Here is a 20,143-nt window from a genome sequence, read left to right as displayed (position 1 = left end):
TTTTAACCTGCTAGGGTCTGTGGGATGGATTTCATCTTGCTCAGGGTAGATTACACACTCCTCACTCTCAGATGGTTCCAGTTCCTGAGAGAAAATCCCCTCTTCACAAGACAGGAGCCGAATCACTTGAGGTCGTGCACAAGATCGGTTGTCCTGGGGAGCTACTGAGCTTCCAACCTAGTAAAAAAATACAGAATATTAGATATTACCAGTGTTTTTATTTCAAGTCAGTAGCTGCTGTGCAGAGCTAGAGAGTACACATTACAGCAGAGAACATAATTTAAAAAATCTGAGATTAGAAGGCAACACTCCCATGTCTCTCCTCTTCCTCATCTAGGAAGTTTGATTGTTGTAGTTTCCTATTCTAATTTTGATTTGTAATCCCCTAAAATTCTACAGTGAATGCTAGACTCCTCACACCTCTCTGTCCTCACAAGAGAAGCATAAGTTACCTGGAAGCAGGTACTTCTATTACCTTTTCCAGACCGATCAGGCATAGTTCAGAAAAGTCTGTGGGTCAAAGCTAAAAATCACTGGCTGACTTGCACACAGTGAGTCCAAAACTCTCCTCCTCAAGTCACAAAGTTACAAAAGAAGAAAAAGCTAATGAGGGTAAGCACCAGGACACGCTGTTACTGGAGAACAGGTATTAATCTTCTGAAGTATTGAACACGTTATGTGTTACGAAGTACTGAAGTATGAACACGTTGCTTGCTGTGGCTAAGAGACAGAGATCATGGCTATGTTTCAAGGATGACAATAATCTAGCACAACCCACAGCTAAGGGTCTCATTTGAGCCACATTTCAATATATTGGAGTTAGTTTTCCTAGCAGGAAATTGGGCACACATGCATGTAATTCCATGCTCAGTTTGTTTTAACCACAAGTAATCAAGGAACTAAGAGAAAATACAAGGTATTCCCTGTATATTTGGAAGTAAACCTTGATCCCATATGTGCTCTGCTCTGAGTACTAACAACTACAGAGCTGAGCAGTTTTCTCAGAAGGCATTTTTAGTTCCATTTCAAGATATAAAGAATGGCATCATACAGTAATAAATACAGAACAGAGGCAAGACGGATGTACTTGGGGTAGATTCATCTCCAGCAAGAAGCATCGCCCTTACTTTGTTGATGTGCACGGGGAGATCTGCCTGTTCTTCTCTATCATCCCCATTGCTGTTCTGAGACAGTGAATCTCGACTTGGAGAACGGGAAACAGAGAAAGACTCCAACTGACGCAAGTCAAGCATGGATTTCACAGTCATTTCTATATTGTTGGTTGGCTGGGACCAGCGCCCACGTTGTCGAGGCACTTTGCTCATTGGTGCCTCCGAACGCTGGATTGCTGCTATCTCTTTGGCCTGGAGAAAGACAGACAGTCTTAACGATTCAGCTCTGCTGACAGAAAAACAGGATAGAAGGCATGCAGCCTGTAGCAAAACACACAATTATATCAGTTTTCATAAAAGCCCCAAAGCTCTCCAACAGTTTAAATTTCCTCACTTAATCTTAAAGGTATTAAGGTAAAGATTACAGTTTTGTTGCCGTTTTTTGCATGACTCAGCATTTAAGTGCCTCACTCACATCCAAGGATATGATGAGCTTCAATTCTATATGACATGCAGGGCAGAAATGAAGGGGACCAAAGCACAACATCTGATGGAAAGATACAGATGTAGAGATTTGAAGTGAAATAGTCTCTTAACTAGGCATGATTTCACCATCCCCAAATCATTCTTCACCAAGGAGGTTCTCAGTGGTTTCCCACTGCAGCTGTACCTTTTCCAGTAGTGTAAATGAAGAACTTTTAATCTATGTAAGAATTTCTTTTCCACTTTCCCCATCATTAGAACTACAATTTGGAGGTTTAGCAACTCACCCTCCTCATTTCCCAATGGGAAAGGCTTCTTGAGAGGGTAAGATCTGGATCTGGAATGGGAAAAAGATATATACCAGGTTGATATCTTTGGCCAGCAGTTTGCCTTTTTAAAAGACCTCTTATCTCATCTTTCTCCACTGCAGCATTCCTATACCACCTGAAACCATGCACTGCTGTGAAAACGTTTTCTTGTGCACTACCAAATCGTTATATCAAATTTCTAACAGACAATTTGACATATGGTTTTATCTGACTCAGCAGAACATTTGTCACTGTGTAGTGGTCCATCAAAGGCTTGGGGGAAAAAAAAAAGTTACGGTACACTGGATTTCTGTGGACAGTAGAACCAAGCCCCAGGGCACCAATGCAAAAACTGCCTGAGCAGCTGGAACTAGGAGGAAACTTGGCAGTTTAACAACTGAGCTCTGAAATACACCCCTCTTTAGATGCTGGAATTGGCAACATTACCTAGTGTTGCTGAACCACTCATTTGTGTTTTGGACTTTCTCTTTCTGCCTGCACCTTATTGTCCCTAACTCAGCATCTTGTCTCTTCCTCACTTCACACACATGACATTTTCTCTCAATCTCTGCCCATGCCCCTCTTCCATTATTACCTGAGTCTCTCTCAGTGCTGCAGTTGGACTGAACATGGAAAGACTGCAGCCCACTTAATTCATCTTCGTCATTCCCTTCATCTTCACCATCCTTGTCGCTGTCTGATGAAAGTGCTGGCACAGAGGATAGGGCAGAGATGGATTCATGCCTGGGAAGCAGAAATTTGAAGTAGTATTACAGTCTGTCTCAAGAACTGCTCACTGTTTAAAATCCTACAGTTTTCCATCTTATCCCCACTACAGGTAACACTCAGGTGGTGTCTCAACTCTAACAAACATTCCTAGTTCTAGCAAAATTCATTCCTTGAGAAATAACATGAGTTAAACCCTGCAAAATGGTGTGCTGAACCTTCTATAGAAATTATCTCTTATGCGTGGAAGGATCACAGAAGCTAGAGCAAAAGTAAATGAGCCAGAGCAGTTTAAGTAGAATGAAACTTGGCTTTCCTTTTCAGAGCCAGGACAGTACAGCATATTTGAAAGTCAAGTGTTTTTCCCACCCTTAAGTATTTTCTCTCCGGAATTATTTTACACATCAAAAATGTCATAGACATATTCCCTGTGTGACAGCAACTAGATATATGGCAAATTATCACATAGGAGTCAGTTCACATCAAGGACTTCATGCAGGTTCTGCATGGTGCACAACCCACACACTGTAAGAGTGCCATGCTGCATTTTTTAACCGTAAGGCACAAGGAATAACATAAAACATACTTTGGGAAGATCTTTAATCGAAGTAGATCAAACAAGCATTTCCACACAGACCTCAGAGACACAAGCACAGAATTTCCCAACAAGTAAGGACACTTACCTGTACCAATCTATTATCTTTTTTTTTTTTTTCTCCTCCCTTTTTCCTGTCCCTCCCCTCACCCCCTCATTCAAAAGAACCAAATGATTTAATCCACTTTGGACAATAATTAAACAAATGAAAAATCCCCAAAATAAATTTGAGGAGCATCCACTTTATGGCCTTAAGCTGCAGTGCCAAACTCATCATTAGTGACGCTTATAGGATATTGCTGCTGGGTGTTGAGTACCAAGCATTATTTATGAGATAAATATAGTTCATCTACCAGATGCAGAGTAGCCTGGCTAGGAACCAAGTTCTCCTGCAGCTGACAGATAGCAGACAATATTAAAACATAGTTTTAACACTCGTTAAGGTATTATAATTTTTTCCTCTTCCCACATAGTGGCATGACTTTAATTTGCATTTTGTTAGGAGTGGCTGAGCAATAATTATCCAGCCTTTTCAGATGAGCTTTAAGGTGTGCTGGCAAAAGAATAATGAACTGACAGCATAGTCTGTTGAGTCCTCAAGTGAAACAGTTTCATGTTGGCTGTACTATCTATTTTTGACATTTGAGTTTGTCAGTCTCTTCATCTTTTCCATGGTCTTAAGCGTCCATTTTGTCATTCTCATGTTCTTGTGTCTGAGCAGGGGAATTCCAATGAAGTGCAAGCTATGAGGCGATTTATCTTGCAAGGCATACTATATTTATATATGGCAGGCAGTATCAATTTTGTATCAGTGACTCCGACAGCAGCTTTCTGCTTGTGCTTATCAGGCTTCTATGAGCAGTTTATGAAGAAAGAAGGGCTGAATTATTAGACCTCTTAACATCTAACTGGTTGGATGTTTCACTCCTTTGCTAAGGAGCTACTCCCTTCTAGCACCATGCCTGGGTCTTGTACTTTGTGGTTTCTGCAGGGTCTAACAGCAAAGGGTCAATGGCAGGGCTGGACTTTCAGTTAGAAAGTGATTAGGACACTCATATAACACAGACTTGTAAGTGCCACATGGAGCTCTACTTTTAAAACATCTAATGCTAGGGCACTCTGTATTATTTTACATCTCCTGAATATAACCCTTCTTTCTTTTTTTAAAATAACACAAGACCAAAACACAAGAATGTCATCTACCCATTTAAACAGACATGTTATCAGTACTGCCACTCTGATCCTGCCCTACTTAAATTGTCAGCTTTAGATGCCTATTTATCAAACTTTAACATCTTATGTGGTGGAGCACACCAGCAGATTCCACCCTCTGTCAAATGCCTGAGAGTTTTAAAATGAAAGTAACCCAACTTCTCCCGACAGAAAGATCACAGTGCTGCTGCTGCCTTCACAGCTTCCCTGGTGTTAAAACCAAGGCAGCTCAACTCAGACACCACTTTTGATCTGGCATCAAAAGCCAAATCTATTCTGAGACATGGAAACTGCACAGCTTTCCTGGACTGGACTAAAGTCCCACTGAGCATTTGATAAGGAGCAGCTCTTTCCAAGTAGATCCAAGGGCACACTGTACTTTTTCGAAAGCACATGTTAATTTTAGATAATTTAATTTGGATACCATTTCTATCTGCTATTTATACTAGTGCTTCAACCAGTCACAGAAAAAGTGACTTTTAAAATCAAAATGTATAAACAAGGCTATAATCCCTCTAAACATTCCATAATAAAATCAATTTAAAACTTCCAAAAAATTGAGACAAGCTTTTCTAAACAATAAATGCATACTTGGATCAAAATCAAAACTGTATTAAAAGGATTCTACATGACTCCTTTGCTGAAAACTCAGATGTCTCAAAACCAAAATGTATCAGCAACATCAGCTGAGTACAAGTTCTTCATCCTGAACAATGACAGCTTCTCGTGTTCAGTAGATAAGAGAAAAGCATACATCAGCAATTCTTCAGCCAGAGAGAGAACTGGAAGGTATGTGGAAAACTGTGGGTCATACAGGTCAGATTAGTCCCAAAATAAATCAATTTCCCATCAAAGGAGGCAGAAACCATTCAGAGCAGCAGCTTTAGTCTCTCTAGAAGTTCTTGGAGGTATTAAAAAAAGCTAGGATTTCGTTTGGAAAGGTTGGATGGGGAGAGGTGATGAGAGAGGATTGCAAAACCTTGGATATGACAGATAGCTGGATGCAGAACTATAGTTTAAAGCTCACAGAGCCAGGGAACTTTCAACAAAACTAGCAGAAGTGTAGTTTAAAACAGAAAAAAATGTTTCTTCCCATAGAGAGAAGTGAACTCCTGTATCTTATCACAATGTGGGGTGCAGAGTCAGAGAATATTACAAAGTTCCAAAGAGATTTATACAAATTCAGTGAACAATGACCAAATACTAAAGGGAACACACAGATGCACCTAACACCCCAAATGCAACAACTGAGCATAAGGTGAGCACACTGCAAAGGTCCATATAACAAGGCTCTCAAGTCTTTCACTAAATAGACACGGAATACTGAACTTTATGAACCAGTGGTTTGACCCAGAAAGGCATGTTTTGTGTTTACATTCCAGAGATATTTCACCTGGGTTAATCCCTGCCCTGTCAATTGCAGCTGGACAGAGAGAGTGCTTTTGTTCCAGCTCCCCACTGCTCCTCAGTCCATTCTTCTTCCCCAGTATTATTTTGGTTATTCATCTTACCATACTCTCACATTATGGAACTAGTAGAATGCATCACTACGCCCATCAAACTCTAGCAATACCATTCCAGACAAAACCTAGTCAAACAAATGACACACTATCAGGTTCAGAGCTTTCTTATGCTACTGTGAGTCTTTTTGAGACATCAGGTTTTATATCACTAAGTGTAACACCACTGCAACCAACCCATTCAGACTCGGAACACAACCGGAACAGATACAAAGCATCTACAAAACCAGATTCATTTGTTTCTCTTCTCCCACCTCAGTAATGCTGGTCCAATAGGCTCTTCCTCCATATCCAGTCCCAATCCAAAATGCTCTGGAGTTACGTTTTTGTTGATCTCCCTAGACCACAGCAGTCGATCAAAACCGAAAACAAGCTTTCAAAGCTGACCAAACAAGACGATTCCTAGCTTGCAAAGAGGTTACCAAACAAGTTTAATAAAGTGCTGAAGTTGGCGTGGCACTAACACCGCCCTTTAGCAAGCATGTGTGACGGAAGCAAGTATCACCTAATGCACAAGAGAACTGGGATTATCTGTCACGGGCTGAGCCTCAGTAGGGTAAGGCTGCAGCTGCTGGAATAATGGAGTCTGCTATAAAAAGCACATAGCTTGACAGTTCCAGAATTTTGGCTAGAAAAAAGGCTTCACGAGTTCTCTCATATCATTACTGAAAACAATTCCTAGGCAAGAGCTGTTTCAAGAATGAGCAGATCAAGACCTTCCCAAATGAAACTATGCAGACAGACTTGTTCAAATGCTACTTGCTCCTTAAGGGAGTGGGAAGTTCCTTGTGATACTCTAACAACCAGTATGGTAAGTCTTCCAATGCTTCGGCACCTTTATACCCAAAACTCAAATTGTAGATATTTGGAGAAGAAAACTGTGGGACATAGCATCAAAAAGCTGTTTTATCCTTTTTTCTTTTCCCCCACTTTGATCCCACTTGTTTAGCACCCCTTCCTGCATTGTTTTGGTCAAATGAGTCTCAGCTACATACTAAGTACAGAGAAACTACACACATTACACTAGTAATTCATAGTTCTCTGCCACTCATGTTCTGTATAAAAACAGGGCTTGTTTTTAAGCACGACTTTTTAAAGAAAAAATATCACCAGATAAACTTAGATCTATTCAGTTTGTAGGCTGTGGTAGTTTGCTTTTAGATATGTTGTTTACTGAGCAGAAGTAATAGTATGATTCAGCTGGCAAGAACTTCTCATGGAAATTATTTTTATGTTTATTATTTATAATTAAAGGATACTTTCTCCAAGGCCTCTTGAAAATAGTTAAAGAAACAGCACAACTGTAAGAACTCTTTCAGAATTATAATCAACGTGGCTAACTCATACAGCTCACAGGCGTATGTCAGTACTGGCACTGCAGAAAATGATTTCTAAATTGCATTTAAGCCCAGACTCACAGAACTTTATTCATGAAGCAGCAATTCTTCCCTGGTGGGACGCCCTGTACTAATCTCAGCACTGCTAGGTAAACTGCTTATTAGAAGTTTCTGACCACATCAGTAAACTAAATTAAGACACCAGTAACATTATATGCATACTGCAATCAGTGAAGCAACACTAGGTAAGCCTGTCTGGAAGACCACAGTCAGGTTTCTATATCCAAAGGAAAGGCACAAATATCACAAGAGAACAGTCAGAACTTTTCAAATAGTATCAGTGGAAACAGAAGAAACTTTTCAGTTGAACCCAGTGCCATACTTTTCACTTTAAGCCCCAAAAAGCCAACAAGCTCCACTCAGTCTATTCTGCTCACCTCATAAGTCCAGCTGTCTTGTGTGGAGGAGACTTTTCTGCCTGCTTCCCTCTCTGCTTCATGTCAGATAGCCGCTGCCGCATGTTGATGGTCATCTCTGAGCTCAGGCGCCAGATGAAGATACAACTGAAAGAAGGAAAGGTGGGTGAAGCTGGGTTTAAGCCTCAGTTCAGTTTTATTGAAATTATCAATTCCCTTTGCAAAGGCAAACAAGACTTTTGAGTTGTGAGAGGGAGAAACACAGAGTAGCAGCATCATGGAAACTTAATCCCACCACATGCCTTATGACAAAAAGATAAAACCTGCCTGGCAAAGGTTCGCTATGGACTAGAGTAACTGCAGAGTTTTGTTCAGTCTCGTGTCTAGCCTTGTACCTTTATTTCTCTATCTGACCAGCTTTTCAAAAGTGTTTAAGAAAAGGAAGCAAACAGTATCATCTCACTGATCTCCTTTTCTTCAGAAATCTGACTTAAAAAAAAATTTCCACATCATACTAAAGAATATAGTATTTAATCTTCAGGTAATACAAAACAAAGCAACCAGTATTTTCTTTGAAATATAATCTCAGTGCTAACTAGTTCTTTTCATCTCACCCATCTTTCCTGTCTAGCTGGATGTACTTATACTGATGTAGAAACAGAGGCGGTATTACTGCTATCACTTATCATATCCTGCATGCTACTTTGGAATCCATCTTCAAGAACTGGCAGTGTCACCATATACATTGGTACTCCAAGGAACTTTCAACAAGAACCTTTCCCTTTTTCTTTGCTCGCTTGCAAAAATTCATCAGCTCTGTCATTTTGAACAACAATCATGAATTTTTAGTCTCATGGACCAGAGAAAAAATGCCAAAAGCAACAATATCTTCTCTGCTTACTTTATCTCATATAAAGGTATTTTAAAAGGTTTCATTTTCATGCTACACCAAAAGGAAACAAACAAACAAGAAAACAGCCTGTGGATATATTCCCAAAAAGCTGACAATTCTCACCCCTCAGTCCTACTTGTTTGTGTGACAAAGTTCAGGAACGTCACTCCCAGCTATTCAAGTCATGTACAGACACAGAAGCTTCTCATCAACAGCTGTCATTCCCCTCCTCAGATTTTTAGCAAAGAGAAAGTTGTGAGGCACTGCATCTGGGCGCTATGGCAACCCTAGGCAGCCAGCTGCTTCTCCTCAAACAGCAGCTCTCTTGAATGTAACAGCAACATAATCGGCTTCCAAGACAACACCAAAAAGCAATAAACAAATTCAGAAAGCAAATATGGCTTGTTCATTTATCCCACCCCCACAGCAATCAAACCTTGCAGCAAACAGCATGAACTTGTAAATACACTGCGATTTGACATGAAGCTCTGCATAAGTATGCTTCTACTATTCCTTTTACTTTTTTTTTTTTTTCCCTTGCAGTAATTTTCTCCCAAGTCTCTCAGTCCTTGTGCTCTTCTTCATCTCCGTTTTTGTTTGTATTCTGTTTCATTCTTTACACATGCTATAGTGTTTGAACAAACTATTTTCCTCTGGTTTCTTTTGAGAAAACACAATTTCTATTCTCCTTACAGCTAAGTTCTTCATGAATCCCTTTCTCACTTCTCATCCACCTCCTCCACACCCCTAGTGGAGAAAATGACACTCATGTCAACGAGGGAACATTGCACTAAAATCACAAGAATAACTGAGTATCTCAAACCTTTCACATTTCTGGAATTTATCAGATATCTACAACAAAATAAGTCCTTATTCTGCAGCTAGGCTCAATCTAGTGATTACTTACAGTTTTCATGATTAGCTGATTTAGCTCAATAAATCAGTAGAAACTATAGCTGGGGGGAGGTGGAGGGCTGATTTAGTGATCCACATCACCTTAGTGAGGAGTCAGCTGCAAGACCCTGACTCAGGGGAGCAGGGAAAAGGACCACATCAACAGGAGCAGAAAGACTGGGGACAAGCCAAATCCTTTTTCTGCTAGAAAGGCCCATTCACCTGATGAAAACTCTAGCCTAAGAGACAAAGTTTCGGCACCACTGTTTGTAATATCACAAAATCCATTACACTGCATTACGTTATAGACCTGGGGGTGGTAAGACAACAGGCCACATCCTCTGTCTCCTTTCTAGCAGGGAACAGTACCTGTACTCAGAAAACCACAACCAAAACACTTCACATGGATGTCTTGTTTTATGGAAGGATAACCATTGCCAACAGTACTCATATTGGCTTCAGAAAGCTCTGATGTTTCTTTGGATTTCATAAAACATTACTCATAAAATAAATCAACCTTCCTTCAGGATGAACTAATTCTAGTGTAAGATGACAAAGTTTTATCACAAACAAGCAATCCCCTCTTACCTGTCACCAGAAACAGAGATCAGATGTTTGCAGTCGTTACTGAATTTCATCCCAGTCACAATTTCTGTTTGAAATAAAGAACAATTAATAAGCCTTTCTTTAATTATTCCAATAAGTGGAACAGATAATTAGCCAAATAGAATTTGAATTGCCAAGTTGAAGACAGGTAGACAGATTAAAGCCAACACTTGACATATCAGTATGTCCCAATTACCATAAGCATCTAACAAAGAATACAAAGGGTATCATAAGGCAAAATAAGCATGAAGACTGAAGTTTCTTCTTGGCTATAATGGAATAGCCTCTGCATGGCAAGAGCTGATGGTATGCACTAAAAAAACAAAGACTACCTTATACAGGCTACTAATTGTGCAAATAAATACATAGCCTAAGAGGCATGCACGTGTGCAAAATTGATTCTAGAAGGGTTTAAATTGGAGTGAAATAAACTACAGCTATAATTCAAATATAACCTAGTCCAAAATACCCTCTAGGTAAACTTCGGGAGGGAGAAACCTTCAGAAAGCTTTGACTAGTATTAGGTAGTAATATAGTCCCCAGGAGAAAAAAGCATTTCCAGAAATTTATATGCCCTACCTGAGTGCCCATACATGGTTGCAACACACTCGCCCGAATAGAAATCAAAAATGGAGAGGTTCTTGTCAGAGCAACTGGTTGCAATATAAAGCCCAGAGGGATCCATTTGCACCTGTTAAGGAAGTAAGAGAAGTGCAAAGATTTGTTGATAAAGTTCTTTCAAACTGCATGAAAATGGTCCAGAATTCCAAAAACAGTCACAGTTGTTGACAGAATGAAATGCAAATAGCTCCACTGGACTTCAATTGAGTACCAGGCTGCCAGTATCACAGGACAAATTTCCAGTCTCAGTAAACCAGTAAAACAAACTGACTAACTAGAAAACTATTTCCAACCCAATCAGAGACTAAAGGTACTTACATTAAATGCCTTCATGACTCTGAAGGCACCATAACCAATACACAGGCCCATATTTCTCTTTCCTACCTCCTTCACAGTACTGGAGGGTCTTATTTTCTTTTACCATAAGGTTAAAACAAAAAAGAAAGTTTTAAAAAACATCAGAGCTGCCAGAGTTAAGTGATAACGGAGAAAAATTATCTTTAAAGATGTGGTCCAGTACCAGATCTGGAGGTTGGTGGCTTTGCATCAAATACTTCAGTAGGACTAAAGTCTACACCACATAGTAAATACGGCTGTTCTCAGCAAATGTTCTGCTTTATACTTTGTAGAACTTAGAGGAATTGAGAGCAAAAGTCTGTGTTTCTCTTAAGAAATTATTATATTTAAATAATGATAGGTTTCTTTGGCTAGGCAGTATCTTTGGCTTCGCATGTCACTATTTGGGTTTCTACTTGCTAAATGTATGCAATGATCTCAGAACAACATGCCAAATAAGTTTAAATTCCAGAGACAATTATGATCCTTTTGTTATATAACTGTCCTAAAAATAAACAAAGCAATATTAAAAACAATTGATATTCCCCACTTGTGCTACACATGAAAGAAACAAATATTAAAAACAAAGAATCCAGCTTCAAGCAACATTTCACGATTTGAGAACAAAAAAAACATAATCAAGTATCTGAGTTTATAAAAGCTTCTCAGGAATTTAATAGACACAGAGAAAGAGAATTTATCTTCTTCTTTAAAACAGAAAAGATGACATTGAACAAAGCTGTTTGCTTTCCCCTCCATTTTTTGACCCAGTTATTTATACCAATCAATGATATTGATAGCCTGTGAAGCTGAATAGAAAAAGATGTTTTAAAAACTATAAAAATTAATAGTGAAAATAAGCACAATGAAGAAGCTTGTTTGGTAATTGGAGAAATATTTTGGTTCTGTCAACTGGTCTTTCCCCTTTGAAGACAAGGATACAACTCTTCCATACCTCAATGTACCAGCATCACTTTTAGCACCAACCCTATAACAACACTTGTTTTACCAGGGGAAGGACAAAGTGGTAGATGCATGCATGCATGCTGCTCCAAAGCCTAGACATACTCAGCAGGTGTGAAACATGAAGAGACTATCTAAACAGTACTGGGGTTGTTCAGCACTATGAGGCCCAGAGAACATGAGATTTTTAAGGCAGATGCTGTTTAATTTCATCAACATACAAAGCCACTTGTATTTGCCCTCTGGCAACAACACTTCTCAAACTCCAGTCAATAGGTGACTCCACCTTCAAAAACAGACAGCAACAATCAAGAAAGTCACAATGAGATATCTGAAGCAAAAATACAAGGACTAAAGTAAACAGACTGAATTATCTCCTGATGAATATTGTTGCAGTTCTGCTTGCTGCTACAGCATGACCCTGTGTCTCGCTTCAGACAGGGGACAGGGAAGTTATGATCATCCACTGATTCTTCCTATTTTAGCCTGTTGAAATCCAAACACTTTACCAGTCCTCCAGTCCTTAAGGACAGAGGTACAAGGAAGAAGAAGCAGGATAAGGAAAAGCAAAGTAGAGAGCAGGCAAGAAGGGTAAAAAACAAAACAAAACAAAACAAACAGCATTACGTCCAGATTCACATATCATTTTCTGAGCTCTAAGGTGCACTCAGAAGAGAAGGAAAAATAAAAAGGGAAGAAGAAAGAAAACAGCTTACTTTGATGAGGGTGCCATCTTCACCTTGGGATCCCTTGTACAGCTTCTTCTGCTTCCCACTGCTTATGTTGAAAACCCTGAGGGAAAAGTAAGACAACATCACGCATGTTAACCACGTACTGCTCTGTGGCTTTTGTCACCAGGAACCTTCACTCTTTCCGCTCCTCATGACAGGCCTCACCCCTGGGAGCTGCAGCCTCTGCAAACTACAATCACCATTTAAATGTTTAAGAAACAATCAGTAAAGTAATGTAGAGGCCCAAGAATGGATGATTCAGTACCAAGTAGATTATCTGATTTAAAATTCAGGCTTGATTCTCAAGCTTTTGATCAAGAGTAAGTACAGTATCAGGACACTGCAGAGGGGTCAAGTAAGAGGGAATGAACCTCGTGATACCTTGTAACAGCTAACCATTATATATCAGGAATGGCTGGTAATAAGCTCCATCCAGTTCCACCTCCTATAAAAATACCTGTGGTTTCTTCATACTAAAAGATGTAATGTTTAAGAGAGCAAAACACTTTATTTACATAAGAATACAAAAAACAAATGACATTTAGCAGTAGCACCAAATTATGTCCAGAACTCTAAGCATCTCACCCAGACACAACAGAAGACACACAACTACAGGGAGTCTCCTTTGCTTTGAATGTAGAAGCAGACAGATTGACAAATGGATTAAAAGGGAACAGAGAATGGACTCCACTTGTAAAAAGACAGTCACATCTAGCTCCTAGTTTTAGGTTCCTTCAGTCCCAGCTACTTTATAGGGCCTCAGAGCTTCTTACTGGACATATTTTTAAAAGCAAAAATGACCACAGTACAGAAGTTCTTGTCCCAATGGACAAAGCTCAATGGTGTGCTTGCCAAGGAAAGCACACTTTCTCTCCCCAGTAGAAAGACTGTTCTGCAGAGCAATGTAGTGAGGAGCCAAGAGCCCAATGGACATTTCTGCATATCTACACTTTGACCCCTTGCTGATAAAAGAAACAACCTCACTGAGTTTGAGGTGAGACCTCAGATCAAAGCGCTGCAGCAAAGAACCAAGGAACAATGATGGCACTGGAACTGCCTTGATCATTCACGATTGCAACAATATTTTCAAGACAAGAACTGAACCAACCTGATGTTACGATCCTGACAGCCAATAGCTGCGTATTTCCAGCTGGGGTCCACATCCATGTCATACAGAGTGGTCTTCCTAACAATGTGATGCGTTCGGGTAAACTGAACTCCTTCCCCTGTCTAAGCATATGGGTAAAATGCTATGTCAAAATTAAGTACTTAACTAATTATTAAAAACTTCTAAATACAGATGAGCCTTATAACACAGATAGCATAAACCCTTCCCACTAACGAGGTCTGCTGGTAGCAGTGTAGCAAACTCCTCCCTCCAGCCCACACTCTTTCACCATTCTCCACAGTATCTGAGACAGCAGAAAAAAAAGTAGATATCCTAACAGCTCTCTACTTTGCATATTGCTGAGAGAGGTCAGGCTCATGGCAGCTTCATGCTTCACAGAAATAGTTCTCTGAATGTAATCTCTTGTACTGAGACAGAGTGGGAGACAGTGAGACTGAAACAGCAACAAGCTCTTGTATAAACTCTGTTATCACTCTTTCAATTAGTTCTTTTGTGGTGAGATTATTTAAAAAAAAAAAAAAAAAACAAATTGAAAAAACAATACATAAAGCTGCAATAATGTTACCTTCTGCGCAGTGCGGAAATAGATGCTCTTGTCTGCACCACAGCTTATCATTCGCACTTTCCCATCATTGGCTAGAACAAAAATGAAGGAGCTGATCAAAACATGAATACAAATACAAGGTGAAAGAAATGCTTCAATCTATACCACTGCTCTTTTATTCCAGTCCTAATTAACTAAAACTGGCTCCTACCTTAGCAATAAGGATGCTGCAGCAATATAGAAGGCCCTTTTAAGGGACTGAATTTGTTAATACTCCAAGTGCACGAGTTCTCAATACAGAGATCTTACATAACAGGTTAGGATGTAATTGTCTTCTCTCCCAGTAACATGCTAGCATTCTTATTCTCTATGTGCCATAACACTTTGTGGCAATACGATAAGAAAAAAGTAGGTTACACTCAGTATAAGCTGCAAATGGACAACAGGGCACATTCCAGTCATCAAAATCAGTCACATATTTCTTGCTGCCTTTTCTTATTTAAGGGTCAAGATTTTTTCTTCCCTTAGCATACCAATCCATTCCTTCATCAAAGCAACATCTCAGTGGAATGAAAATGTATCCAATATCACACAAGACCACTTGAACAGCAAGTTAGAGCAAGGCTGCATTTAGTTATAAAACTGCACAAAGGCCTTAGCCACCAGGTCTATGAGTGCATTTCCCCATCTCCTGGGAGTTCAGCTCACTGCATTCAAAGCCAACTCACCAAAAAGACAGAGCCATCAGAGGACTTTGGCTGGCTTTAGAGTTACTTGAGAAAAAGCTTGAAAGATCCTCAGCAGAAGTTCCCTGAAGGTATTCTATGAAGCTTCAGCAAGGCCCCCATTCTTCACACAGAAGCTACTTTTAAGCTCAGGTTCTCATCCTTGAACCCCAACTAAACATTACTGCAACCGCCCTGCAGCCACACCTATGCCTGGCCACATACCCTACTGATCCAAATCCTGACCCTCACATTCATTTCCTGATTTGTACTCAAACCTACCTTGTAGCTACAGGCTTGCTTGGAAGTCACTTTACTGTGATCAGCCTTACTGTCTCCTCCAGACTGACTCTGACTCATCTTCCTGACTTGATCTTGGATTTGCCTTATCACTATAGATTTGTCCAGTGATCTGAATTGCTGGCTTAATGTAGTTACTGTCACTGAACTCTGACTGCTTCACCTTGCTTAGGTTCTGTGGACTTTCCCATTGTCACTGATGTCACTACCCCTGCCTGCCTTCCAGTCACCCTTGGCTACCAGCACCTCTGGTAGCCAACTCCAGTTGCTCTTTAACAATAGCACACCAAAACACACTAATGTTTTGGAGCACCAGTAGTAAGGGTGCTGGGGATACAGCATGTTCCGTTCCATAAATGCAAAGTCTCACACACACTGGTTTGCAGTGACAGATCCATTCATGACCAATTAATCTCAAAATATTTTTTATGACTTTTAGTGCTTTTCAGAGGATGACTGTTCCACAGTTCTCCTCACTAAGGACAGGACATAACCATCTGACACTAGTCACAGAGAATAAACCACTATAGAAAATAGATTTCTAAAGAAATGCTTGAGGCTTCAATCAGGAGAGGCTTCAATGCTTAAGGCTTCAATCACTTTTTTATGAAGGAGGAAAAAAGGATGGGGAAGTAAAAGAGAAAAGAAGGCACTTCTGTTAGGACGAAAGCTACAGGAGATGACAAAAAAGTAGCTGTATCTTTAGCCTGGTATAGCCTAGTATTTAAGTAGATAAGTTGACTTCAAAGCCATAGTGAGACAACAGGACAGCAGCAGTGCTCAAGTCCAGCTTTGGAGAGAGACAGTGAGTATCTACCTGCAAACTTCACAGAAGTGATGGAAGAAGAATGTTCATCCAGGGTCTGCTGCAGGCTGTAGTCCTTTCCAGCATCCAAGACATGAATCAATCTATCCCGACTGGCTGAGGCTAAGAGCTTTAACCCTTTAAGAAAGCCAAGAAGAGGGTAAGACCATTACTGAAAATCCATTTTCTCTTCCAGTCAGCATTTTACAACAGTTTCTTCTTAAGTCATCTAAGGGACATGACATTATACTACAGTGAATTGCATGGATGGACACAAAGAAATGCCCTCAGATTTCACGCAACAACAGAAAGAACAAGTTTAAATCTCAGCCTACAGTATCCCAAGGAAGAGTAGAAGGGAGATGTATTTTTCAAAGTCTGGTTCTGCTGGCCCAGTAGAGGAAAATAATTGCATTTACCTGTGTCAGGTTTGGAGTACTCCAGGCATAGAATCTCAGAGTCATGAGCTTCTACCTTCAGCATTTCCTGCAGAGACTGCAATTCATATATCCTAAGACATAATATGACTGATTTCAGTATGTCAATAAAACCAGCAAGATCTGGGTTTGAGTCTCATGCCTATCCAGCTCTCATCCTGTGCAAGAAGTTCCATGGGATTACCTGAGAGTGCCTATCCTGTCCCCCGAGGCCAGGTGCTCCCCACTGGGACTCACACAGACAGTGCGTATCCCCACCTTTGTGTCCATCACTTGTGTATCAGCTTTGTCTGCACTTCCCCCTGAGTTGTAATCTGTGTCCAGAAGTACCTGAGTGTTGTCATCTACATAAATGATTTTCATCAAGTCCTGGGTAAACAACAAACCGGAAAAATATTAATTAGTTACAAAATATTAAAATGAAGTATCCTTACAAATGGACAACATAAAAACTTCACTGGCAGTAATTCTGTAAATGGTGACATCTTTCAGCTAAAAGCAACAGTCCCCCAGGGCCATTTTAGACAAACTATCTTTACATATGCTTTATGCTTCTTCAGTTTCATATATTTTATTAAACATTTGCTCTACTTACAGAGAAGCCTTCATTGAGTTAGACATCTAAAGAAGTCTGAGTCTTAACTTGGGAATACTTGTATATTAAAAAAGAACAATCCTGAGGGCAATGAGGAGATCAAACCCTGGGATCTTACATTGCTCAGGATGTTGCGGTGCAAGGCGGTGCCATGAATGTTGGAGCTCTCAGTGTTCCACAGACGAATGGTGTTGTCAGAGGAGCACGTGATGAAAGAACCAGGAGGGAGGCATGACTGATTGCTGTCCTTCACCTCAGGATACATCTAAGGGCAGGTAAAATCAACCTCTGAATGTGACTGCCCTGTGCCAGCATCACCAGCAGCAAATTTCATAACAAAATTAAATCAAAGAGCTGTCCTCTCTACATTCTGGAACAGCAGGAGACAGACAGAAATCCTCCTAAGGAAAATGTGACCCCAAACTAGAATTTCACATTCACTTCAAATGTTATCAAGATTATAAACACACTTCCCTGAATGTAGAAGCCTGCAATAAGTCAGCACCTTTTGTTTCTAATGATTCAAAAGCTATGCAAAAATGTTACACTGTTCTTTGAGAATTTCAAGTACTATTGTGGATTTATAAACCAGGAGGAAAGAAGAGATGTAATTAGCCAATATACAAGAAGAGCTCTCAACCTCTTCCCACTTTCTTTCCACTTTTCTCTTTCCTGATCACTGTCAGGATATATACCATCATACCAACTGCACTGTTTCCTATATCTCCTAGCCTTTCCTATGTCCATTCAAGGGAAGTCAACCAGATAAAATGGAAGGCAATAACCACTTGAGAGACTAATGCAGGAAGTACTGGTAAATGGGTTAATGAGGATCAGAGCTGAGACTTTACTAGTTTAATTCCTCTGACTTTGGAGCACTTGCTCACCGCAGCCCTCAAGCAGCTTTTTTGATGTCAGCAGTAAACTCTTGGGCACTTGTGAAAGAGGCCCCTCCATCCAGCTCTGTATAGTTCAATTCCTTCTCTGACTTCTCATCTTTTAGAAGCAAGATTTAGTAGCAAGATGCAGTAACACGCTGCATCTAAAGCATTAGGTCCACAATGGCAGTGCAGCCAAAGAACTGCCTCCAGCTCCAACACAAGCCCCATAATAACCACAGTAATCACAGAAGGAGAGCTGAATCAATTCTTTCTCTGCATTCAGTGTTTACATTTAAGTTTGGCAGTTCTTAAGATTACTTCCCCAGCCGCAACTTGCAACCCAAGACTTGTACCTGCAGACAACATTCCCGATCTATTTTTACCTCAACATTCCACACGCAGGATGAGTGATACAAAGCAGAGTAGACCTTGCCCACTTTCTTCGGGTCTTTGACATCCCATACATACAGGCTGTGATCATTGTATACACAGGAAAGCCACTGGTTGGTGGGGTCAAAGGTCAAGGCAATTGTGTCTGGATACTTCGCATCAGCCATACCGGAGAAAAGACGACTGTGCAAAGAGAGAAGAGGCTGCTTAACTTGTTCAAGCAAGGAGTCAAGCAAAGGAGTGCAGATTCACTGCAGGGATCTGTAAGTACACTGTTGCTCATATATGTAGAAAGAGCAGCTGGCTGGGAAGACCTGTCTGCTGAACAAACGAAGTCCCAAGGAAAGCCAGGAAGTCCCATAGCAAAAGTCATTCCCCTTACCACACAACCCAGAGTCCCACCACAGACAGGCATTTCACTCTCCCTGAAGGATCACCAAAGAGGACACTTAATCATCACTGGAGGTTATCATCATTTACCAGTACATAATCAAGTGGCAAATCCAAATCAAGCAACCCCAAAAGAAAGGGAGGGAGGATCATCTTTTGGTGGGTGCTATTTTTTGTTTATTGACTGCAGAAACTGCTCCTGTACAGCAATGAAGGGGAAGAGTGCCACATTCAAAAGATAGCATACCAGCACAACGGACAAAGAATGATTCATTTCAGTTGCCATGTATCTGTTATGCTTCCCTTTCACTCCTGCCCCACACAAAAGCTACTTAGGGCTGCTTGGAACACTCATGAGATGGGAAACTGAAGACGGCAACCCCTTCTAGGCAGGCAAGCAAACTCAAATACAGAGGAATTCTGTAGAATAAGGAAATGCACCCTTTACCATGTCACAACAAGATCATGCCACATGAACCCTCTGTCTCCTCAACAGAAGTCTCCTATTAACTCCTGCTGCCATGCACACAGAGAAGAAGCCATCTCCCCAGTCCTTCAGTGATGCTAACAATATTGAGTAAGGTAATTATAGCCAGATTGACGGGGTATTGACAATAGGTAATTGAAAAGGACTGAGGAAGATGCAAGAATGAGGGCCAAAATGCATCTAGTACAACAAACAATTGGAGACCTGCTACTGCAAGTAGCTTTGAGGTCTGGAGGAGCGTAGCACAAATCCTACCAAAAAAAATAAAGTCATGAATACAGCTGTGGGCAGCTGCAATCAACTAAAAGGTGGCTCTGGCATCCACAGGAATATAAAGAGTGCTGTATTTTCAAGCCTCTTTGGAAGTAATAAAAAAAATTAAGATTACAGTCTACTCTAAGAATGCATGTTTAAAAATCACATGAACGTTTCAGCTTGACTGATGATGAGAGCAGCAGACAGCACTTTTAAAAGGTCTGTGCATGCAATCGCTTGGTTTAGCACTACCAAAAGATGACAAACCTTGAACTGAGATAGATCTCTTTCTAGCTCAATTATTGGACCTACCTCCACATCTCACCGATCCCCTAAAGGAGAGCTACACAGTGCGCAATTTGAAATTTTTCCTCAAGTTACCAATAAGTTTAGAGGAAATCTGTTGAGAAAGAAAATTGTTTCTCTCTCCAAATATCCAGTAGAATGATGGCT

At 40.4% G+C, this 20,143-nt stretch overlaps 1 protein-coding gene and 1 long non-coding RNA gene across 4 annotated transcripts in view; one reads left to right on the top strand and one right to left on the bottom strand.

Annotated features, from left to right (window-relative positions):
- The window catches only part of MAPKBP1 (mitogen-activated protein kinase binding protein 1), an 89,291-nt gene that overhangs the window by 11,942 nt on the left and 57,206 nt on the right, over positions 1–20,143 (bottom strand). For all 3 annotated transcript variants that reach the window (XM_042883545.1, XM_042883626.1, XM_042883706.1), the window contains exons 10-24: positions 18,552–18,741; positions 17,406–17,552; positions 16,877–17,061; positions 16,675–16,766; positions 16,268–16,393; positions 14,447–14,517; positions 13,861–13,982; positions 12,738–12,813; positions 10,681–10,792; positions 10,084–10,147; positions 7,731–7,856; positions 2,499–2,647; positions 1,883–1,932; positions 1,128–1,364; positions 8–177 (exon numbers count right to left, since the gene is read on the bottom strand). In XM_042883545.1, the coding sequence (XP_042739479.1) occupies positions 8–177; positions 1,128–1,364; positions 1,883–1,932; positions 2,499–2,647; positions 7,731–7,856; positions 10,084–10,147; positions 10,681–10,792; positions 12,738–12,813; positions 13,861–13,982; positions 14,447–14,517; positions 16,268–16,393; positions 16,675–16,766; positions 16,877–17,061; positions 17,406–17,552; positions 18,552–18,741 (1,917 nt within the window). The remainder of the gene's footprint in view (positions 1–7; positions 178–1,127; positions 1,365–1,882; positions 1,933–2,498; positions 2,648–7,730; positions 7,857–10,083; positions 10,148–10,680; positions 10,793–12,737; positions 12,814–13,860; positions 13,983–14,446; positions 14,518–16,267; positions 16,394–16,674; positions 16,767–16,876; positions 17,062–17,405; positions 17,553–18,551; positions 18,742–20,143) is intronic.
- On the top strand, positions 6,518–8,968 carry LOC122187279. The gene is made up of 3 exons (XR_006181278.1): positions 6,518–6,767; positions 7,798–7,871; positions 8,341–8,968. It is a non-coding gene; the product is annotated as an uncharacterized LOC122187279 (long non-coding RNA).

This window comes from Lagopus leucura, unplaced genomic scaffold (genome assembly GCF_019238085.1).
Source record: "Lagopus leucura isolate 7727_CA_CO unplaced genomic scaffold, USGS_WTPT01 Super-Scaffold_1, whole genome shotgun sequence".
Classification (NCBI taxonomy): Eukaryota; Metazoa; Chordata; class Aves; order Galliformes; family Phasianidae; genus Lagopus; species Lagopus leucura.
Note: the sequence above shows the minus strand (reverse complement) of the source record. Positions and strands in the feature narration are given on the sequence as shown.